Here is a 24,358-nt window from a genome sequence, read left to right as displayed (position 1 = left end):
TGAGCGAGTTAGTGGATGAGTGAGCGAGCGACTCACGTGAAGAGCATGCTCACGACGTAGGTGCCGCTGCCGCCGCCGCCGTCATTGGCGATCTTCTTCAGCTGCTCCTCACCGATCGTCACTGCAGTCTCCCCGGCGACTCCGTCGCCCGCGAACACATTGGAGTAGTTACCCCCCTGGGTGGCGCTGGCGAGGACGGTGCCCAGCAGCCGCACGTTGGCGCTGGTGATGTTGAACGTCGACAGGACGTCGGCACCGGCACCTTCGGGGGGGGGGGAGGGAAATCGGTGAGCGGGAGGAGAGGGGGGGGGGTGGAGGAGGAACGTGCAAGAGATGGTGACTGCCTCGCCTGGTACGCAGGAGGTCGTGGGTTCCATGTTGAGATGTTGACAACATCTCCTGGTTTACAGGAGGTCGTGGGTTCGATGTTGAGATGGTGACTGCCTCGCCTAGTTTACAGGAGGTCGTGGTTTCAATCCCGGACCCTAAAACCACGGTGGCTAGGAGATGTTAACTACCTTGCCTGGTATGCAGGAGGTCGTGGGTTCGATGTTGACTACATCACCTGGTTTACAGGAGGTCGTGGGTTCGATGTTGAGATGGTGACTGCCTTGCCTGGTTTACAGGAGGTCGTGGTTTCAATCCCGGACCCTAACACCATGGTGGCTAGGAGATGCTAACTACCTCGCATGGTTTCAGGAGGTCGCGAGTTCGATTGTGGACCCTAAAACCACGATGGCTAGGAGATGTTAACTACATCACCTGGTTTACAGGAGGTCGTGGGTTCGATGTTGAGATGGTGACGACATCGCCTGGTTTACAGAAGGTCGTGGGTTCAATGTTGACTGCCTCGCCTGGTTTACAGGAGGTCGTGGTTTCAATCCCGGACCCTAACACCATGGTGGCTAGGAGATGCTAACTACCTCGCCTGGTTTACAGGAGGTCGTGGGTTCGATCCTGGACCCTAAAACCACGATGGCTAGGAGATGTTAACTACATCACCTGGTTTACAGGAGGTCGTGGGTTCGATGTTGAGATGTTGACAACATCGCCTGGGTTACAGGAGGTCGTGGGTTCGATGTTGAGATGGTGACTGCCTCGCCTAGTTTACAGGAGGTCATGGTTTCAATCCCAGACCCTAAAACCACGGTGGCTAGGAGATGTTAACTACCTTGCCTGTTATGGAGGAGGTCGTGGGTTCGATGTTGAGATGTTGACTACATCGCCTGGTTTACAGGAGGTCGTGGGTTCGATGTTGAGATGTTAACTGCCTCGCCTGGTTAACAGGAGGTCGTGGGTTCGATCCTGGACCCTAAAACCACGGTGGCTAGGAGATGTTAACTATATCACCTGGTTTACAGGATGTTGTGGGTTCGATGTTGAGATGTTGACTACATCGCCTGGTGTACAGGAGGTCGTGGGTTTGATGTTGAGTTGGTGACTGCCTCGCCTGGTTTACAGGAGGTCGTGGGTTCGATCCCGGACCCTGACGCCTGTTGTGTATTTGGAGTTTGCGTCTCTCTCTCTCTCCCCTTGGTCGAGGGAATTTTTCTCCTGGTGCCGTCCAGTGTCTCCCTGATTCTACGCGAGTCTCTCAGTGTTTCCTTGTGTCTCCCCGTGTCTCCCCCTGTCGCCCAGTGTCTCCCTGTCGCTTCCGATGTTTCCCCGTGTCTCCCAGTGTCTCCCCGTGTCTGCTCATGTCTCCCCGTGTCTCCCCGTGTCTTTCGTGTCTCCCAGTGTCTACCAGTCTCTCCCGATGTCTCGTTGTGTCTCCCCGTGTCTCCCCCTGTCGCCCAGTGTCTCCCTGTCTCTTCCGATGTCTCCCCGTGCCTCCCCGTGTCTCCCAGTGTCTCCCCGTGTCTCCCAGTGTCTCCCAGTCTCTCTCGCTATCTCGTTGTGTCTCCCAGTGTCTCCCGGTCTCTCCAAATGTATTCCCGTGTCTCGCCGTGTCTCTCCGTGTATCACCCCGTGTCTCTCGCCTGTATCCCGATATTTCCCGTGTCTCTCCCGATGACTCCCGTTGACTCCCCCGTGTGTCTCCCCGTGTGTCTCCCCCGTGTGTCTCCCCCATGTCACCCCCCTGTCTCCCAGTGTCTCCCAGGGTCTCTCCCGGTCTCTCGTGATGTCTCCCCCGTGTGTCTCCCCGTGTCGCCCCGTATATCCCAGTATCTTCATCCCCCCCACCCCACACCCGGCCACACAGCCGCCCACGTGCTCACTTGTGCCCGTGGCCAGGCTCGTGGTGTTCATCCTCGTCACGAAAGTCTCCACGTTGCCGAGGAGGTCGGCGCTGTCCGGCTCGTTCAGCGTCTGCAGCTTCATCCAGGAGTCCAAGTTGCTCGTCGCCAGCAAGTTGCTCGCCATGACGAGGAAGCTCTGTCGGGAGGAGGCACGGCGGGGAGAGTCACTGTACACTACACTATACACTACATTATATACACTACACTATACACTACACTACTATACACTACACTATATACACTACACTACTATACACTACACTACTATACACTATACACTACACTATATACACTACACTATACACTACACTACTATACACTACACTATATACACTACACTACTATACACTACGCTACTATACACTACACTACTACACACTCTACACTACACTATACACTACACCACGGCACACTGGGGCTCACCTCTGCCACCTCTTTGCCAAAGACGATGCTCTTGTTCTGGGTCGCCATCGTGATCAGACGCAGCGCCGCGCTCGCAGCGAGGATGTTGTCGGGGCTGAGGCTGCCCCCCGCAGGGTCTGTCTGCATGGTGAGGTTTTTCAACAGGATGGGAACCTGCCTCTCCACCTCTTCCTTAGGCTGGTTTTGTAAATCCTGTGGGCGGAGAGTTGAGAGAGGCTTGTAACGTGTAGTGTATAGTGTAGTTTTGTAGTGTGTAGTGTAGTGTAGAATATAGTAGTGTATAGTGTAGGGTATTTGTGTAGTGGTGTGTAGTGTATAGTGTAGTGTTGTTGTGTAGTGTATAGCGTAGTGTGTAGTGTAGTGTGTAGTGTATAGTGTAGTGTATAGTGTAGTGTATAGTGTAGTGTGTAGTTTAGTGTATAATGTAGTGTATAGTAGTGCAGTATTTAGTAGTGTAGTGTATAGTAGTGTAGTGTATAGTGTAGTGTATAGTAGTGCAGTGTTTAGTAGTGTATAGTAGTGTAGTGTATAGTGTAGTGTATAGTGGAGTGCATAGTAGTGTAGTGTATAGTGTAGTGTATAATGTAGTAGTGTATAGTGTAGTGTATAGTGTAGTGTATAGTGTAGTGTATAGTGTAGTGTATAGTAGTGCAGTCTTTAGTAGTGTAGTGTATATTGGAGTGCATAGTAGTGTAGTGTATAGTAGTGTAGTGTATAGTGTAGTGTATAGTAGTGTAGATTATAGTGTAGTGTATAGTGTAGTGTATAGTGTAGTGTATAGTGTAGTGTATAGTAGTGTAGATTATAGTGTAGTGTATAGTGCAGTGTATAGTGTAGTGTATAGTGTAGTGTATAGTGTAGTGTATAGTAGTGTAGTGTATAGTGTAGTGTATAGTGGTCTAGGTCTATGCGGTGAGGTTCTTGAGCAGGAGAGGTGAGGGGATGGTCACGGGTTGCTGAGGAGTTCGAGTCTGCCTCAGCAGTCAACGATCACAAATCACTCTTCAATTACAGGAAAGGCACCGGGCAGAGATGATCTCCCAAGTGAAATGCTCAGGGAGGGTGGCGTTTGTGCGCAGACTGCCCTACATGACATTATAACAACAGTCTGGACCACTGGATGGGTTCCGCAGGATTGGAAGGATGCCCTGGTGGTCCCCCCTCTTTAAGAAGGGGGACTGCACAGACTGTAACAACTACAGGGGCATCTCACTCCTTAGTGTGTTGTGAAAGGTCCTGGCAAGGATTATTCAGCATCGCCTTGCCAGGCACGCTGAGGAGAGGCTTGCGGAGCCCCAATGTGGTTGCAGGAAAGGGCGATCCTGCACAGATGCCATATTTTATGTCCGTCTGAGACAGCAGAGGTGTAGGGAATTCCAAAAAGACCTACATCTCTGCTTTAATGACCTGGTCAAGGCCTATGATACCATCAGTCGGTCTGGATTTTGTGTTCTTCATACTTTTGGAGTCCCTGACTCTCCATTCACACTCATTAAGGACCTTCATGATGGTGAGCGGGCCCAGGTAAAGCTACGTGGCCGGGAGTCGGAGCCTTTACCTGTTAATTTTGGGGTGTGACAGGGATGTCCTCTGACTTCCACATTATTTAACATATTTTTCGACCACGTAGTTCACGAAGCCTTCTATGGCTGTACAGGAGGAATCTCTATCTGGTACAGATACAATGGGAAGCTGATCGATGCCCGGTTGCGGTCCAGAGATGGCTCCATATTGGTCAACCACGTTATGTATGCCGATGATCTGGTAATTGCTGCTCACTCAGAGGAGGAGTTGTAGGCGCTGCTGCTGCACCTGGAGCGTGCCAATAAGAGGTGGGGCCTTACCATCAGTCCCACTAAAACTAAGCACCTGCCTGGGTATTTTGATCCATCGGACACTCCACCCCCACAACTCCCAATTGGTGATGGGGCAGTTGTGGAGAGAATGAAGAGTTTCCCATACCTGGGCAGTGTGCGCATGACCGGCTCCGGTTTAACAGCAGAGGTCTCACTCCGAATCAGTCGAGCGGCATTATCTTTTTATCGGTTGTGCAATGCTGTGTGGTCTGTTGCTCCACACGAAGTTTTGGGTCTTCTCGGCCACAGTCGTGCCCTCCCTTCTCTACGCTTGCAAAACGTGGACCCCCTTAATGGAACATCTGTGACGGTTATAAACTTTCAGTCTGGCATGCCTACGATCTATCCTGGGTTTAACCTGCAGGCTGGATTGTGTGAGGAGCTCACAAATCCTTGAAAGATCTGGACACATTCCTATCAGTGAGCTCCTCCGGCAGGCAAGGCTGCGTTGGCTGGGTCATATAGCCCGCATGCCCAGCCACCACATGCCTAAACAGCTTTTGTTTGGCTGTATAGAGGGGGTAAAACGAGCACGACACGGGCTGGAGAAGAGATGGAGTGATGTGGTACAAAATGACGGGGAGCTGAGTGGACTTGCCGATGACTGGTACCAGCGGTGTCAAGATCGGCCTCTGTGGAGGAGGCTCGTGAAGGACGCTACTGGGCAGTTGGAGGCAGTCGCCCTCCAACAACAACGGAGGGCGGAGGAGCGACGCTCACAACAACGAGCGGAGCGCCGGGTGGCTAACGCACAGCAAGTTGGCACGGTAGGCGGCACAAGTGGTGCATCAGCCAGTCGTCTCAGTCAGTCGACGCGTGGCACCTGGGTCTGCTCCGTGACCTCCTGTCAGCAGCGAGCCTTTGACACTTCACGTGGCCTCAAAGTGCACCTAGCCTGGCACAGGCGCCGTGGTGACGTCACCGTCACTTAGTGGCGAATGGCGCGGCCATTGGTGTTGTTGGTGGTGGTGAAGATGGTGATGGTGGTGATGGTAGTGGTGATGGTGATAATGGTGGTGATGATGGTAATGGTGGTGCGAGTGACGATGTTAATGATGGTGGTGGTGATGATGGTGGTGGTGATGGTGGTGATGATGGTGATGATGATGGTGGTGGTGGTAAAGATACTCACCATCGTTTGATTTAAGATATATTTAAGCCTCACAGTGGTGACGGTAGTGGTGGTACCTGCGGACGGTCATCAATGAGACAGGGTCAGGATTGGGATCGAACCCACGACCTCCTGCGCACCAGGCGAGGTAGTCAACATCTCCTAGCCATGATAATTGGTTGTTTACCCTTCTATCTGGCAACAAAACTGACATCTTTTTACAAGGAGTCATGTTTGCATAGACCGCAATACCTACAGTCATAAATACAAACAAAAGACATAACTCTGATAATGTGCACTGTCCTTGAAGTTGATTGGTCCACACCCGAGACAGCTTTCCTTAGAGCCTAGTCTCACATGGGTTGGACCAGATGACGCCAAAAGGCGTACAACTCAAAGACAATGCACTATCAGAGTATGAGAGCTCGGGGTAAAGCATTTACACCATTGGAACCTCATAAAAAAAGGTGTCAGTTTTGTTGCCAGATAGAAGGGTAAAACACCAATCACACTGGTCAACAAAAAAAACATTTTTTTCTGGCCTGGACTTTTGCAGCTGTTCTAGACTAATTTCAGGGTGCTGATTCCAAATCTGATCTCAGATTTGATCCATCACATCTCATTTTTGTGCTATCGGCATACCCCATTTTCATTGATTTTACCCGAAATTAACTCTGTCACTTAACTCTGTCACCAATCAACTTCAAGGACAGTGCGTACATTATCAGAGTTGTGTCTTTTGTTTGTATTTATGACTGCAGGTAATGCGGTCTATGCAAACATGACTCCTTGTAAAAAGGTGTCAGTTTTGTTGCCAGATAGAAGGGTAAACAACCAATTATCATATTTTTACTGGCAAATGAGGTTCCCATAGTGTAGATCTCCTAGCCATGGTAAGCATCAGAGTCCGGGATCGAATCAATGACCTCCTGTATACCAGGCGAGGTAGTCAACATCTCATAACCCCCACTCCCCATCTCTCACCACGTACCGTTGATATTGAAGTCGATGACTGGAACTCCAGCCGCTATCAAATCGTCAATGGAAGAGGAGGTCAAGGTGGTGACCTCGGAGTTGGTGAGGCTGTCGCCAATCACGTTCACGGATGCCTTGACACTGCCGGACCTGCAACGGCGGGGAGAGAGAGACATGCGGGGAGTGGGTGGGTGGGTGGGTGGGTGGGTGGGTGAGTGAGTGAGTGAGTGGGTGAGTGAGTGAGTGAATGAGTGAGTGAGTGGGTGGGTGAGTGGGTGGGTGGGTGGGTGAGTGAGTGAGTGAGTGGATGGGTGAGTGGGTGAGTGGGTGGGTGAGGGAGTGGGTGGGTGGGTGGGTGAGTGGGTGGGTGGGTGGGTGGGTGAGTGGGTGGGTGGATGGGTGGGTGAGTGAGTGAGTGAGTGGATTGGGGTGGGTGGGTGAGTGGGTGGGTGGGTGGGTGAGTGGGTGAGTGGGTGGGTGGGTGGGTGAGTGAGTAAGTGAGTGGATGGGTGGGTGGGTAAGTGGGTGGGTGGGTGAGGAAGTGGGTAGGTGGGTGAGTGAGTGGGTGAGTGAGTGAGTGGGTGAGTGAGTGAGTGAGTGGGTGAGTGAGTGGGTTAGTGAGTGGGTAGGTGGGTGAGTGAGTGGGTCAATGAATGGGTTAGTGAGTGAGTGGGTAGGTGGGTGAGTGGGTTAGTGAGTGGGTGAGTGGGCGGTGCGGGTATGTGAGTGGGTGAGTGTGTGGGCGAGTGGACAGGTGGGTGAGTGAGTGGGTTAGTGAGTGTGTGAGTGGGCGAGTGGGTGGGTGAGTAGGTGAGTGGGTGGGTGAGTAGACAGGTGGGTGAATGAGTGCGTTAATGAGTAGGTCGGTGGATGAGTGAGTGGGTGAGTGGGTAGGTGGGTGAGTGGGTGAGTAGTTGAGTGGGTGGGTGAATGAGTGGGTAGATGGGTGAGTGAGTGGGTTAGTGAGTGGGTAGGTGGGTGAGTGAGTGGGTTAGTGAGTGGGTAGGTGGCTGAGTGAGTGGGTGAGTCGGTGAGTGGGTGAGTGGGTGGGTGAGTAGGTGAGTGGGTGGGTAGGTGGGAGAGTGAGTGGGTAGGTGGCTGAGTGAGTGGTTAGGTGGGTGGGTGGGTGGGTGAGTGATTTAATGGCTGGATGGGTTTTTGAGTAAGTGAGTGTGTTAGTTAGTGAGTTGGATAGTGAGTGGGTGAGTTGGTAAGTGAGTGAGAGAGTGATTGAACGTGTGATAAAGTAAGTAGTTGATTGAGTGAATGGGTGACTGAGTGGGTGAGTTAGTGGTTGTGTGGGTGAGTGAGTGGGTTAGTGAGCGAGTGATTTGGTGGGAGAGTGTGTGAGTGGGTGAATTAGTGGGTGAGTGGGTGAGTGAGTGGGTGAGTGAATGAGAGGATGGTTGAGTGAGTGAGCGGCTGGGTGGGTGAGTTATTGGTCGAGTAGGTGGGTGAGTGAGTGATTGGGGGATTGACTGGGTTAGTAGGTGAGCGGTTGAGCGAGTGGCGAGTGAGTGAGTTAATGGCTGGATGGGTTATTGAGTAAGTGAGTGTTAGTTAGTGAGTGGGATAGTGAGTGGGCGAGTTGGTAAGTGAGTGAGAGAGTGATTGAACGTGTGATAAAGTGGGTGATTGAGTGAATGGGTGAGTGAGTGAGTGGCTGGGTGGGTGAGTGATTGGTTGAGTGGGTGGGTGAGTGAGTGATTGGGTGAGTGAGTGGGTTAGTAGGTGAGCAGTTGATTGAGTGGCGTAGTAGGTAGGAAGGTGAGCGAGTGGATGATTGGGTTGGTGGGTTGATTCATTAAAGAGTGGATGGGTTAGTGAGATAGTGGGTGGGGTAATTAGTGATGGGGATAGTTGAGTGGGTTAGTGGGTAAGTGAGTGAGAGAGTGATTGAACGTGTGATAAAACAAGTGGGTGAATTAGTGAATGAGTGATTGAGTGAGCGTGCGATTAGGTGAGTGGGTGAGTGGTTAAGTAAGTGAGTCTATGGGGCAGTGTTGAGTCTACGGTGCAGCGTTTCGTCTATGGTGCAGTGTTCAGTCTATGGTGCAGTGTTGAATCTATGGCCAGTGTTGAGTCTACGGTGCAGTGTTGAGTCTATGGTGCAGTGTTGAGTCTATGGTGCAGTGTTGAGTCTATGGTGCAGTGTTGAGTTTATGGTGCAGTGTTGAGTCTATGGTGCAGTGCTGAGTCTATGGTGCAGTGTTGAGTCTATGGTGCAGTGTTGAGTCTATGGGCAGTGTTGAGTCTATGGTGCAGTGTTGAGTCTATGGCCAGTGTTGAGTCTATGGTGCACTGCAGAGTCTATGGTGCAGTGCAGAGTCTATGGTGCAGTGCAGAGTCTATGTTGCAGTGTTGAGTCTATGGTGCAGTGTTGAGTCTACGGTGCAGTGCTGAGTCTACGGTGCAGTGTTGAGTCTATGGTGCAGTGTTGAGTCTATGGTGCAGTGTTGAGTCTATGGTGCAGTGTTGAGTCTACGGGCAGTGTTGAGTCTATGGTGCAGTGTTGAGTCTATGGTGCAGTGTTAAGTCTACGGTGCAGTGCTGAGTCTACGGTGCAGTGTTGAGTCTACGGTGCAGTGTTGAGTCTATGGAGCAGTGTTGAGTCTATGGTGCAGTGCTGAGTCTATGGTGCAGTGCTGAGTCTACGGTGCAGTGTTGAGTCTATGGTACAGTGCTGAGTCTATGGTGCAGTGCTGAGTCTATGGTGCATTGCTGAGTCTATGGTGCAGTGCTGAGTCTACGTTGCAGTGCTGAGTCTACGGTGCAGTGTTGAGTCTATGGTGCAGTGTTGAGTCTACGTTGCAGTGCTGAGTCTACGGTGCAGTGCTGAGTCTATGGTGCAGTGTTGAGTCTATGGTGCAGTCCCAGTGGTCGTGGAGTGACGCGAGTTTGAGCCGTGCTCACCAGAAGTTTAAGATCTCCACTTTCTCGAACCGAGATCCGAGGTTCTGATAGGAGCTGTTGAGCTGTGGAACGTGGGGAGGGGGGGGGGGGTGGTAGGTGGAGGTAGTGGGGGGAGTGGTGGGGGGGGATTAGTGGGGGGGGGGGGGAGACGTGTCATCAAACAATCGTTTATTTCATTATCGTTGTCACAGACCCACAAGGACACAAACCGTGTCCTGTGGGGTCACTGGGAGAGGGCATCGCAGATGATGAGCGGGAGGTCAGGCAGGGTTCTCTCGTCGGCTATGGTATGGTGTGTAGTGTAGTGTGTAGTGTATAGTGTAGTGTATAGTAGTATATAGTTTCGTATCGTGTCATGTATAGTGTTGTGTATAGTCCCATCGGTGAGCTCCTCCGGAAGGCAAGGCTGCCTTGGCTGAGTCATGTAGCCCGCATGCCCAGCCACCGCATGCCCAAACAGCTTTTGTTCGACCTGATCGAGGGGGCTAAACGGGCGCGGCACGGGCTGGAGAAGAGATGGAGTGATGTGGTACAGGAGGACGTGGAGCTGAGTGGACTTGCTGATGACTGGTACCAGCGGTGTCAAGATCGGCCTCAGTGGAGGAGGCTCGTGAAGGACGATACTGGGCAGTTGGAGGCAGTCGCCCTCCAACAACAACAGAGGGCGGAGGAGCGACGCTCACAACAACGAGCGGAGCGCCGGGTGGCTAAAGCACAGCAAGTTGGCACAGTAGGGGGCACAGGTGGTGCATCAGCCAGTCGTCTCAGTCATCTAAGTCAGTCGACCCGTGGCACCTGCTGGGTCTGCCCCGTGACCTCCTGTCAGCGGGCGTTCGACACTTCACGTGGCCTCAAGGTGCACATGGCCTGGCACAAGCGTCGTGGTGACGTCACCACCACTTAGTGGCGAATGGCGGTTGTTGTTGTTGTTGTATAGTGTATAGTAGTGCAGTGTATAGTAGTGTAGTGTATAGTGTGTAGTGTATAGTGTTTAGTGTATCGTAGAGTAGTGTATAGTGTGTAGTGTATCTTGTGTAGTGTATAGTGTATCGTAGAGTAGTGTATAGTGTGTAGTGTTTTGTGTGTAGTGTATCGTAGAGTAGTGTATAGTGTGTAGTGTATCTTGTGTAGTGTATAGTGTGTAGTGTATAGTGTGTAGTGTATCGTAGAGTAGTGTATCTTGTGTAGTGTATTGTGTGTAGTGTATAGTGTGTAGTGTATCGTAGAGTAGTGTATAGTGTGTAGTGTATCTTGTGTAGTGCATAGTGTGTAGTGTATAGTGTGTAGTGTATCGTATAGTGTATAGTGTGTAGTGTATCTTGTGTAGTGTATCGTGTGTAGTGTATAGTGTGTAGTGTATCTTGTCTAGTGTATAGTGTGTAGTGTATAGTGTGTAGTGTATCTTGTGTAGTGTATAGTGTGTAGTGTATAGTGTGTAGTGTATCTTGTGTATTGTATAGTGTGTAGTGTATAGTGTGTAGTGTATCGTAGAGTAGTGTGGTCTACAGTGTCACTTTTAGTGTAGTGTTGTTATGTTTCTGGATGAGTATGGGTCTCTCTCTATGTATCTCTGTGGGTCTTTATCATAGTTCTCTATGAGTATAGGTCTCTGTGGGTCTGTATGGGTATCTATGAGTATAGGTCTCTGTGGGTTTGTTTGGGTTTCTGCGAGTATGGGTTTCTGTGGGTCTCTATGAGTATGGGTCTCAGTGGGTCTGTATGGGTCTCTATGAGTACGGGTCTCTGTGGGTCTGTATGGATCTCTGTGAGTATAGATCTCTGTGGGTCTTTGTGGGTCTCTATGGCTCTCTATAAGTATGGGTCTCTGTGGGCCTGTATGGGTCTCTATGAGTACGGGTCTCTGTTGGTTTCTATGAGTATGGGTCTCTGTGGGTCTGTATGGGTCTCTATTAGTATGGGTCTCTGTGGGTCTCTGTGGGTCTCTATGGGTTTCTTTGAGTATTTGTCTCTGTGGGTCTGTATGTGTCTCTCTGAGCATGAGTCTCTGTGGGTCTGTATGGGTCTCTGTGAGTTTGGGTCTCTGTGGGTCTGTATGGGTCTCTGTGAGTATTTGTCTCTGTGGGTCTGTATGGGTCTCTGTGGGTCTCTGAGTATGGGTCTGTATGGGTCTCTATGAGTATGGGTCTCTGTGGGTCTCTATGAGTATGGGTCTCTGTGGGTCTCTGTGAGTATGGGTCTCTGTGGGTCTCTGTGGGTCTCTATGGGTTTCTATGAGTATTTGTCTCTGTGGGTCTGTATGTGTCTCTCTGAGCATGAGTCTCTGTGGGTCTGTATGGGTCTCTGTGAGTTTGGGTCTCTGTGGGTCTGTATGGGTCTCTGTGAGTTTGGGTCTCTGTGGGTCTGTATGGGTCTCTATGAGCATGAGTCTCTGTGGGTCTGTATGGGGGTCTATGAGTTTGGGTCTCAGTTGGTCTGTATGGGAATCTGTGAGTATGGGTCTCTGTGGGTCTCTATGGGTCTCTATGAGTATTGGGTCTCTGTGGGTCTGTATGGGTCTCTGTGAGTATTTGTCTCTGAGGGTCTCTATGAGTACGGGTCTCTGTGGGTTTGTATGAATCTCTATGAGCATGAGTCTCTGTGAGTTTGTATGGGTCTCTATGAGTTTGGGTCTCAGTGGGTCTGTATGGGAATCTATGAGTATGGGTCTCTGTGGGTCTGTATGGGTCTCTATGAGTATGGGTCTCTGTGAGTATGGGTCTTTGTGAGTACGGGTCTCTATGAGTCTCTATAAGTATGGGTCTCTGTGGGCTTGTTTGGGTCTGGTGAAACGACAAGTGAAGTGAGTTTATACTTCGTCGTTGTGAGATGTCTTACGATGGGTAGGAGTCTCTCTGACATGTTCTTGTACTCCTGCGAGTTTGGGTCACTCAGGGCATTGTTGAAGACTTCATTGATTGTCAGCGTCACTGGGACCACCTTGATCTCTGTGGGAGACAAAGACAAAGATTATCCTCATAGCCTCTACCAGACTGTAGGGGAAAGTGCTGTTTGTGGTACTGAGTAGCGGAACAGACACACACACAGACAGACTCAAAGATCAACAAAGATCCCCCCGGATAGCCTCTACCAGACTGTAGGGGAAAGTGTTGTTTGCGAGCACCTATGAAGGCCGGAACAGCACATGAGGGCATGGGTAGCCAGCAACTACACTCGGTCGCTTTTGTCTCCCTAGCGACGATGTTTACACACCGCACCAGGTACGCATTTGAGGCTGAGTCGACCTAGGGAAGGCCCACGACCGGTTCAGATAATCGTCACTGGCGGTGTTGGCTATGAGCGGGAATCAAACTTGGGTCTCTTACTAGGTTCGTAGCGCTAACCACTGCCCCACGGATTCCCACTCACTCACCAACTCATACAATCGCACATCCACTCATCCACACGTACAAACTCCACTCACTCACTCTGTAGAACAGGGGGAGATCATACAAACTGCACTCACTCACTCTGTAGAACAGGGGGAGATCATACAAACTCCACTCACTCACTCTGTAGCACAGTGGGAGATCATACAAACTCCACTTACTAACTCTGTAGAACAGGGGGAGATCATACAAACTCCATCCACTCACTCTGTAGAACAGGGGGAGATCATACAAACTCCACTCACTCACTCTGTAGAACAGGGGGAGATCATACAAACTCCACTCACTCACTCTGTAGAACAGGGTGAGATCATACAAACTCCACTCACTCACTCTGTAGAACAGGGGAAGATCACACAAACTCCACTCACTCATTCTGTAGAACAGGGTGAGATCATACAAACTCCACTCACTCACTCTGTAGAACAGGGGGAGATCATACAAACTCCACCCACTCACTCTGTAGAACATGGGGAGATCACACAAACTCCACTCACTCACTCTGGGACAGGGGGAGATCATACAAACTCCACTCACTCACTCTGTAGAACAGGGGGAGATCATACAAACTGCACTCACTCACTCTCTAGAACAGGGGGAGATCATACAAACTCTACTCACTCACTCTGTAGAACAGGGGGAGATCATACAAACTCCACTCCACTCACTCACTCTGTAGAACAGGCGGAGATCATACAAACTACACTTTCTCACTCTGTAGAACAGTGGGAGATCATACAAACTTCACTCACTCACTCTGTAGCACAGTGGGAGATCATACAAACTCCACTTACTAACTCTGTAGAACAGGGGGAGATCATACAAACTCCATCCACTCACTCTGTAGAACAGGGGGAGATCATACAAACTCCACTCACTCACTCTGTAGAACAGGGGGAGATCATACAAACACCACTCACTCACTCTGTAGACACAGGGGGAGATAATTCAAACTCCACTCACTCACTCTGTAGATACATGGGTGAGATCACACAAACTCCAGACTCACAAAAGTAATTCCGAGTCGGGAATGGACCAAAATGCCCCCGTTTCGCTGCCTGCGAGAGCCACCGCAAGTGCCACCTCCCTCGCTCACCTTGTGGCGCGTCGGGGCTTCTCGTTTGATTCGAACCGACGGTTGCCATCGTTGTGCTCAGGACGGTAGTCGCAGTGGTGTTCAGGGCCACTGCAGTGGTCACAGTAGCGTCCATGGTCATCTCAGAGGTCACAGTGGCGTTCACGACGGTAGTGGCATCGGTGGGGTTGGCGGTCGTGCACGATGGCAGAGACTCTGGGCGAGACACGCACTGCACCCCGTCGGGCGGGAACCCCTTGATGCACGTGCAGGAAGGGAAAAAGCCGGAGCCGGAGTAGGAGAAAGGGGCGGAGCCAGGCGAGGGGGAGGGGCCAGACGCGGTGACGTCATCGCACGCTCCCACCTGGCGACAGGCAGCCGCACTCCACAGCAAGCCGGGGCCGCAGTGGCAACGCGTCTGAGGACCGTCCAACCCGCACCCTGGCGAGAGATCGGTGGGGTATGGGGGGGGGGGGGTGGAGGAGGGGAGTGGGGGGGGGAGAGGAGGGGGGGGGACGAGGTGATGACGAGGTGATGACGAGAGGAAGAAGGAGGCGGTAACATTACGGTGGCGGTCGCGGGCCGTTACTGTTGCATTGTGGGGGGCATTGTCTTGTCCGACTGATACGGGGGACCAACTCTACTTGCGAACGTTCGACTTACGAACTTTCAGAGACACCAACAAACTGTGTTCCCGTACGTCCAGTTGCAGCTGTTCGGAACGAGAGACGTAGGTTCAACGTGAAGAACGAGTGGCATCTACAGAACGTGCAAAACCAGTGGCATCTACATCTGCAGAAGGTGAAGAACCAGTGGCATCTACATCTGCAGAACGTGAAGAACCAGTGGCATCTACATCTGCAGAACGTGAAAACCAGTGGCATTTACATATACAGAATATCAAGAACCAGTGGCATCTACATCTACAGAACATGAAGAACCAGTGGCATCTACAGAGCGTGAAAAACCAGTGGCATATACATCTGCAGAACGTGAAGAACCAGTGGCATCTACATCTGCAGAACGTGAAGAACCAGTGGCATCTACATCTGCAGAAGGTGAAGAACCAGTGGCATCTACATCTGCAGAACGTGAAGAACCAGTGGCATCCACAGAACGTGAAGAACCAGTGGCATCTACATCTGCAGAACGTGAAAAACCAGAGGCATCTACATCTGCAGAACGTGAAGAACCAATGGCATCTACATATACAGAACATCAAGAACCAGTGGCATCTACATCTACAGAACATGAAGAACCAGTGGCATCTACAGAGCGTGAAAAACCAGTGGCATCTACATCTGCAAAACGTGAAGAACCAGTGGCATCTACATCTGCAGAAGGTGAAGAACCAGTGGCATCTACATCTGCAGAACGTGAAGAACAAGTGGCATCCACAGAACGTGAAGAACCAGTGGCATCTACATCTGCAGAAGGTGAAGAACCAGTGGCATCTACATCTGCAGAACGTGAAAAACCAGTGGCATCTACATCTGCAGAACGTGAAAAACCAGAGGCATCTACATCTGCAGAACGTGAAGAACCAATGGCATCAACATCTACAGAAGATGAAGAACCAGTGGCATCTACATCTGCAGAACTTAAAGAACAAGTGGCATTTACATCCGCGGAAAATGAATAACCAGTGACATCCACATCTGCAGGATATTCTAGAACCAGTAGCATCTATATCTGCATAACGTGAAGAACCAGTGGCATCTACATCTACAGAAGATGAAGAACTTGGGCATTAAAATCACCCAACAAGATGACTCTTTCCCAAGGGGCCACTTTAGCTAGCACCTTTGACAGAAGGTCATAAAAGCCATTTGGACTCATCGGCCTTGCCTGCATCCATCCACTGATGTTCATCTTCGGTGGGGTGCATAAACAGCCACCACCAACACCACTCCAGTTAATGGAGAGTCCAGCCCAAACTAGTCTGGAGCTTACAGCTTCCCACACCTCACCACCACGCTCCCACACCCCCTTGATTGTTTTAGTCAGAAGAGCCACTCTCCTTTGTTTGGCATTATCCTGCCCTGAGTAGAGGACTTGTCCACCCTCATGGTGACTGGACCCAGAGCCGGTCCACCAGACCTCCTGAATACCACAGAGATCCAGGCGGTACCGGTCCAGCTCCCGACAGAGGAGTGGCAGCCTCTCTTCCGCAGTGAACGTTCGAACATTCCACGTGGCTACCTGCAGTGTTTTCTAATTAATTTTAGATTTAAAGCTTTTGTGACTACAGGGATTCATCTTCTTGGTTATTTCGGTAAAGTCACGTAGAATGGAAATAATAATGTATTATTTTATTATTTCCATTCTACGTGACTTTACCGAAAGAACCAAGAAGATGTTTTCTAGTTGTTTCTGGAGGAGCCCCGAGGGTAATGATTCAGTCCCCTGGCTCCGCCAAAAGGGGTTTGACCAGGAAACGTTATAAATGCCTGTCCCTCTGGTGCCTCGGGCACGAGCTTAGATTGATTTCCACGTAGTTTAGTGATCACACGCTCACACACGTGTACACACACGCGCAGGCCGTAGCCATGATACTCACAGCTGAGCACAGTGACGCTGCTGGTGACATTCTGTTTGCTGACGATGAATTCAAATGAGCAGTTCCCTCCGATGGGAGCATCCGTCTCGATCTGCATGCTCGCCTCGGTCGTGAACGACGTCGTGTCTGGAGACCAGACGGAGAGACGGAGAGACAGACGGACAGGCGGACAGATGTTATCTAACCATGCGTAAGGTCCCCACTGAGCTAGGTAGCTCTTTTTCAGAAGCGACCTGGTTCATCGCACATGAAAGCTCAACGAATTGGCCGACATCACTGCGTGGAAATTTACAGCGGCAGCCGAATGCTCTCAACGCGTGGCGATGTTGATTCTAAAATGTGGAGGGGAAGAACCGAAGGACTCGGAGAAACATGCACAGGAACCACGGGGAGAGAGAAAGAGACACGCAAACTCCAAATATACAGCAGTAGGCGTCAGGGTTGGGATCGACCCACGACCTCCTGTGTACCAGGCGAGGTAGTTAACATCTCCTAGCCACCATGGCGTTAGGGTCCGGGATTAAAAGCACGACCTCCTGCGTACCAGGCGAGGTAGTCAACATCTCCTAGCCACCGTGGCATTAGGGTCCGGGATTAAAACCACGACCTCCTGTGTACCAGGCGAGGTAGTCAACATCTCTTAGCCACCATGGCGTTAGGGTCCAGGATTAAAACCACGACCTCCTGCGTACCAGGCGAGGTAGTCAACATCTCCTAGTCACCGTGGCGTTAGGGTCCGGGATTAAAACCAGGACCTCCAGCGTACCAGGCGAAGTAGTCAACATCTCCTAGCCACTGCGGCGCCCACTCAGAAGGGAAGATTCACCCTTTCCCCTGTTTCCGAGACACCTTCAAGTCGCAGGGGTGGATGGGCGAGCGTCCCGTTCACCGCGGAATCCCGTAACCCGTGTGTGCGCGGGCTCGGGTTTAATTTTATTTCAGACTAGCAGGAAGTACCCGGCGTTGCCCAGGTCTTAAAAAGATTTCAAAATTACTCTTAAAAATGTTACAGCAGTGCATACTGACTGTGGTGGTACCTGCTACATCTCGCAACCATCTATATTAGTAACTGCACGCATCGGGGTGAGGCAGAGGTCGCAACCGGGTATCCGATACCCGTACCCTACCCGATACCCGGCTACCTGTACCCAGCCGGGTACGGGTACAGGTAGCTGTTTGCGACCCTGGTGCGGCCTGGTACGGGTACGGGTAGGCCGTGAGTCACTGGTGAGTAGCCGTTTGTCACTAATTTCGGGTAGGTTACGGGTACGGGTAGGGAACGGCTACCCGTACCTGGTCGGGTACGGGTACCCATTTGCGACCCTGCTGCGGCCTGGTACGGGTAAGGAATCAAAACCCGTTTGCGACCTCTGAGGTGAGGGGACATCACACAGTGAATAATTTACATCAACGTTTAGTGTATTTTTATAACATTTTTAACACGAAAGATAACAGGACCCTGTGGGGTGGGCTGGTAGGACCGAACAATTGAATGGCTATAATAAAATGAAATGGCAAAAATGGGCGCCAATAAGTGGATGGAAACGTAGACGTAGTGGAACATAAGAAACAATAAAGTAGTAGTAACCGTTCTGCAAAAAATAATAGTATTGCACAAGTATGTACCTACGTGAGTGCAGCTTGGAGCAGACACAGTGAGTAGTAACAATCTGCACGATACGCAGCGCCGTGGGCCACGCCCCTATCACTGTTAGCCCCGCCTTCTCGCCCCCGGTACTGTATTCTCGACTGTAGACTCCGCCCCTTTTCGCCAACGGCCCCTCCCTCCATCGCGCTAAGCTCCGCCTCCCACCGCTTGACCCCGCCCCGCTCCCCCGTGGCCCCGCCCCGCCCCCGTGGCCCCGCCCTCCACCCGCGTAACCCCGCCCCGCCACCCGTGGCCCCGCCCCATCTCGGTGTCCCCGCCCAGCCCCGCGTAGCCCCGCCCCCTGCCGCTGTAGCCCCGCCCAATACACCCCGAGCGGGGGAGAGATTCCCAGGCCTGGCTCGGCTGGAGAGCCGCCGACGAGGGGGGTAGGGAGTTGTTTTTAATGTAAAAGCTTTAAATGTAAATGTTTCTATTAAAAAACATGAGGGAATTTAACATTGTTAAACATTGACTCCCTTTCACACACGCGCGGGTACGATACGAAGGGAGAGTTTGAGGCCTAGGTCTAGGCTTTAGGCCTAGCTGCAGGCCTTAGGCCGTCGTGAGTTAATTGTTAATATAAATGTTTTAATTATTTATGTAAAAGCTTTAAATGTAAATGTTGCTATTTAAAAACATCAGGGAATGTAACATTGTTAAACATTAAGTCCCTTTCACACACGCGGGGGTACGATACGAAGGGAGAGTTTCAGGCCTAGGTCTCGGTTTTTGTAGGGTCATGCCAAGTGTTTGCAGTAGGGGGCGATGTTGCTACACGGACGGACAATATAATCTATTGGTGGCTGGTCCACTTCGTTCCTACCAGTAAAATGTCCCCCTCACTCCCATCAAAGGCGCGTGAGTTGGTATGGTCGTGCACACCTCATAAACAAACAAATAAATAAATAATAGCGCAGCGCACTAAATTTTGCACTAAATCGCTAATTAAACTCATTTAAAATTGACGGATGTCAAAAAGGAATAGCGCTTGCTCACCGTGGGGCTTACGGTATGGTGCCTGGCTATTTTTTTTTACCGTACACCCCACCGTTGGAGAGCCAAGCGAGCGACCACACACAAACCCAGACACAAACCCACAATTTTTTACGTATATATATAGAAAGAAGATAGATAGAAGATAGATTACACTGGTCAAGAAAAATAACTTTTTTTCTGGCCTGGAATTTTGCAGCTGGTTTAGACTAATTTCAGGGTGCTGATTCCAAATCTGATCTCAGATTTGCTCTATCACATCTCATTTTTAAATCCTTTATATTAAGTTCGCTTGCTTGCTTAGGACCGTGCAAATCTTTCGGTCGTTTTTTAACGCACTTCCCGTGATCAAATCGAGCTGACATTTTGCACACAGACTCGTTGTGCGTGACAATTAATTTTCGTGAAAAAAAATTTTGCAAAATTTTACACTGTTTAGGGAAATTTTTTTAAAATATTTAATTACCAATTGTTTAATGCTGCCAGACAATCATCTGACCCATAGGTGGCAGCCATCTCAAGCCAGAGGACGAGAGGACTCTAGCCGCCCCGATGCCACGCATATAAAGGATTTATAGTGAAAAACTTTGTTTTTACGGGTTAATTTTTATATATCGGAATACCCCATTTTCATTGATTTTACCCGAAATTAACTCTGTCACTTATGATTGCAAGTTGTTGCGAGTCAGTGACTGCTTTAGTGTTAAAATATGGTGCTGTATTTTTAGGATAGTGTGTTTATAATATCATTTTATGTAGATATCCACATTTATTTAATATTTTTCTTCTGCAGTTTTTATTGAAAATGCAATATTTTATATCTCAAAAACCTGATGTGATAGACAAAAACCGATGCCAGATTTGGAATCGGCACCCCAAAATCACCTTAAAACCGTTGGAATTCCTTATGCCAGAAAAAGTGTGTTGACCAGTGTTAGAGGCGTAGCAGTAGCAGTCGTCACATCAGCAGCACCGCCACTGCCGTCGTCATCGTTACAAAGACGCCGTAACCCACCACAGAGAACCGTAGCGACACGAGCTACCGCCAGAACAAACACGTGTTGCGTAATCATAATTCTATGTAACACGATGTCTGTTCCTGGGTAATAAGTGTTATTTTAGATTTGAAGCTATCGTGACTGCAAGGATTCATACTCTTTGTTTTTTCGGTAAAGTCACGTAGGTAAAAAAAGTTGAAATAAAAATTAATATGAATAAAATAATAAAAATCACTATAATAAAAATGTAATAAAAATCAAAAATCATGATTTTTATTATTTAATTTTTATGAATTTTAATTTCATTTTTTACCTACGTGACATTATCGAAAAAACTAAGAGTATAAGTGTTTCGATTTAAAGCTTTCGTGACTGCAGGGATTCATCTTCTTGGTTCTTTCGGTAAAGTCACGTAGAATGGAAATAATAAAATAATACAAATAAAACAATAAAATAATGCAGCTACATACTATTAACATTCCTTCCCTTTATTAATGTTACCCCTATCCCCTTCCTTTGATGCTGCTAAACCTGCATAATGCACGGGCATAATGACTTTAAGCCCCCCGCGAAACCTCCTACACATTTCACAAGTAGTACTAATCGCATATCTGCATTTCCCATAAATATGCTAAATTCCTCTTGATATGCAAATGATTTTGTCAAGGCGCTCTTCCCCCTCCATCCCAGCTTAAATAGTCGCTCCAAGCCCAAGGTGTGTCATTCAGACTCTGTCTTCTCGACAGACCTGTTCTCCACCTGAGGACGGGTGCTTGCGTTGTGGCCGAAACGTCGTGAGAATTATTTTATTATGTTTTATTTTTATTATTTTATTATTTCCCTTCTACGTGACTTTACCGAAAGAACCAAGAAGTTTGAATTGGTAGTTTGTGATATATTCAAATGGGAGGGGGGGTTGGCACTGCACAATGTCAAGGATGACGTGCGGTGGTTAATACTGGTAGTTCTCTGACCCTTAACAATGTTTATTCTGGGATATTTCTTGCCGTGTATTGGAATATAACAGTAGGTTTTACATACCCTTAGATTCTTTCGGTAAAGTCACGTATGTAGAAAAATAAAACAGAATAATATATTGCGACGTTTCGATCGTGATATATTTTTTCTTCTGTTTTATTTTTCTACCTAGTTGACTTTACCGAAAGAACCAAAGACTGTGGATTCCTGCAGTCACGAAAGCTTCAAATCAAAATATATTTTACCCTTTTTGGCAATAAAATAGGTGTCAATATGGCATTCTCAGGAAGAACGTAATCAACCAGGTAGGTTGTTGACTGTTATGTTATCCGACTCTCCGTTGTATTACATCATATTTTTAAGTATACTAGATTTGTGCTTCTATTTCAGCAGTTTTTTCTTGCCGTGCTTGTGCCACCTGATGACGATTGCTTGTGTTGCGATCGAAACGTCGTGATCTATTATGTTTCTACCCACGTGACTTTACCGGAAGAACGAAAGAGTATGGCTGCCTCATGGGACCTCCTCTGCCAGTACCAAAATATACTAATAGGGTTTTTCCCCTTTTTCTGGCAACAAAACTGACACCTATTGCAAGGAATCATGCTTACATTAACCACAATACTTGCAGTCAAATGCAAACAAAAAACAATACTCTGATAATGTATGCATTGTCTTTGAAACTGATTGGTCGACACCAGAGACAGTTTTCTTTAGAGCCTAGTCTCACATGGTGTTCGACCAGATGACACCAAAAGGCGCACAGTTCAAAGACAACGCACTACCAGAGTAATGCGAGCTCGGGGTGAGCAGCTAGTTTCAAAGACAATGCATAAATTATCAGAGTATTTTGTCGATTTAAAGCTTTCGTGACTGCAGGGATTCATCTTCTTGGTTCTTTCGGTAAAGTCACGTAGAAGGGTAGTAATAATATAATAAAAATGAAACATAATAAAATAATTCTCACGACGTTTTGGCCACAACGCAAGCAGCCGTCACCTGAGGACCGAAAGAACCAAGATGATATCAGAGTATTATTTTTTGTTTGCATTTGACTACAAGTATTGTGGTTAATGTAAGCATGATTCCTTGCAAAAGGTGTCAGTTTTGTTGCCAGAAAAAAAGGGGAAAAACCCCTATTAGTAAAGTATGGCTGCCATTGATGTGAAGCACTTGGCCACTCCCACCATGAACACGCCCACTCTCGCCCCTCCCCCCGCTCTCGCCCCACCTCCCCACGGTCCCCCCCACCCACCCAGTTGAGATTGGGTGGCGCGCATCCGTGGCGGGGAGATTTGAACCGCGGGTGGTTTGGTGGTGCTGTGGTCACGTGGGAGGGCGAGTGGTGTGTGGTGTGTGTGATGTGTGTCTGTGTGTGTGTCTGTGTGTGTGTCTGTGTGTGTGTGTGTCTGTGTGTGTGTGTCTGTGTGTGTGTCTGTGTGTGTGTCTGTGCGCCTTAGTGTGTGTGTGTTTGTGTGTCTGCGTGCGTGTTTGTGTGTCTGTGTGTGTCTGTGTGTGTGTGTGTGTCTGTGTGTGCATGTGTCTGTACGTGTGTCTCTATGTGTGTGTGTGTCTGTGAGTGTGTCTGTGTGTGTTTGTGAGTGTGTGTGTCTGTGTGTGTGTTTGTGTGTGTATATGTCTGTACGTGTGTCTGTGTATGTGTGTCTGTGTGTGTGTGTGTCCGTGAGAGTGTGTGTGTCTGTGTGTGTATGTGTCTGTACGTGTGTGTGTGTCTGTGAGTGTGTGTGTCTGTACGTGTGTCTGTGTGTGTGTGTGTCTGTGAGTGTGTGTGTCTGTGTGTGTGTGTGTGTCTGTGAGTGTGTACACTATGAACCCGGCGACCCGAGTTTGATTCCCGCTCATGGCCAACACCGCCCGTGACAATTATCTGAACCAGTCCTGGGCCTCCCCTAGGTCGACTCAATCATCACCACGACTGCTATCATCACGACCAAACACGTCAACGGATGACAAGCCCATGACGCACGCTTGCTCATCATCGCCACGGCAACAAAAAGTTGGGTTTCAAAGTGAAGAGAAATAAATTACGAAGTGCGCTTGTCAAAAACACGACAAAATGGCTGCCCTTACCATCCACAGTGGGACAAGATGGCCGCTGCGAGACGGCTGTTGCTGTGGAAGTGGTCGGCATCGCTGCTGCGGTGGTGGTGGCGGTGGTGGTGGCGGTTGCTGCCGTTCCGTTTGTTGTTGTTGTTGTTGCTGCGGTTGTCACACTTGGCATAGCCAACGTCGTCGTCACAGGGAAGACAAAGGCGGTCGTGCTGCTCGCGAACCCGGTGGTTGTCGCCGGAACGGTCGTGTTGGTTGCGACGGGAGCGGTTGTGTTGCCCGCAACTGTTGTTAATGTTGTGCTCAGTGTGACAGCAGTCGTGGTGATGATTGGGACAGCAGTGGTGCTAGCAGTCGTGGTGATGATTGGGACAGCAGTGGTGGTAGCAGTCGTGGTGATGATTGGGACAGCAGTGGTGATAGCAGTCGTAGTGGTGATTGGGGCAGCAGTGGTGGTAGCAGTCGTGGTGATGATTGGGACAGCAGTGGTAGTAGCAGTCGTGGTGATGATTGGGGCAGCAGTGGTGATAACAGTGGTAGTGATAATTGGGGCATCAGTGGTCATAGCAGTCGTAGTGATGATTGGGGCATCAGTGGTGGTAGCAGTCGTGGTGGTGATTGGTGCATCAGTGGTGGTAGCAGTTGTGGTGGTGATTGCGGCAGCAGTGGTAGTAGCAGTCGTGGTGGTGATTGGGGCAGCAGTGGTGGTAGCAGTCGTGGTGGTGATTGGGGCATCAGTGGTGGTAGCAGTCGTGGTGGTGATTGCGGCAGCAGTGGTGGTAGCAGTCGTGGTGGTGATTGGGGCATCAGTGGTAGTAGCAGTCGTGGTGGTGATTGGTGCATCAGTGGTGGTAGCAGTCGTGGTGGTGATTGGTGCATCAGTGGTAGTAGCAGTCGTGGTGATGATTGGGGCATCAGTGGTAGTAGCAGTCGTGGTGGTGATTGGGGCATCAGTGGTGGTAGCAGTCGTGGTGGTGATTGGAGCAGCAGTGGTAGTAGCAGTCGTGGTGGTGATTGGGGCAGCAGTGGTGGTAGCAGTCGTGGTGGTGATTGGGGCATCAGTGGTGGTAGCAGTCGTGGTGGTGATTGGTGCATCAGTAGTGGTAGCAGTTGTGGTGGTGATTGCGGCAGC

At 49.6% G+C, this 24,358-nt stretch overlaps 1 protein-coding gene across 1 annotated transcript in view; it reads right to left on the bottom strand.

Annotated features, from left to right (window-relative positions):
• Positions 1–23,867, bottom strand: part of LOC133339678 (adhesion G-protein coupled receptor F1-like) — a 41,967-nt gene extending 18,100 nt beyond the window's left edge. The window contains exons 1-10 of the mRNA XM_061547834.1: positions 23,248–23,867; positions 16,540–16,665; positions 14,001–14,420; positions 12,354–12,463; positions 9,519–9,580; positions 6,622–6,755; positions 5,652–5,707; positions 2,664–2,855; positions 2,220–2,376; positions 37–262 (exon numbers count right to left, since the gene is read on the bottom strand). Of these exons, the coding sequence (XP_061403818.1) occupies positions 37–262; positions 2,220–2,376; positions 2,664–2,855; positions 5,652–5,707; positions 6,622–6,755; positions 9,519–9,580; positions 12,354–12,463; positions 14,001–14,420; positions 16,540–16,665; positions 23,248–23,791 (2,027 nt within the window). The 5' untranslated portion in view covers positions 23,792–23,867. The remainder of the gene's footprint in view (positions 1–36; positions 263–2,219; positions 2,377–2,663; positions 2,856–5,651; positions 5,708–6,621; positions 6,756–9,518; positions 9,581–12,353; positions 12,464–14,000; positions 14,421–16,539; positions 16,666–23,247) is intronic.
• Positions 23,868–24,358: the final 491 nt, after the last annotated feature.

The sequence above is a fragment of the Lethenteron reissneri genome, unplaced genomic scaffold, assembly GCF_015708825.2.
Source record: "Lethenteron reissneri isolate LAM-NWPU_2019-01 unplaced genomic scaffold, ASM1570882v1 scaffold_203, whole genome shotgun sequence".
NCBI classification, from domain to species: domain Eukaryota; kingdom Metazoa; phylum Chordata; class Hyperoartia; order Petromyzontiformes; family Petromyzontidae; genus Lethenteron; species Lethenteron reissneri.
Note: the sequence above shows the minus strand (reverse complement) of the source record. Positions and strands in the feature narration are given on the sequence as shown.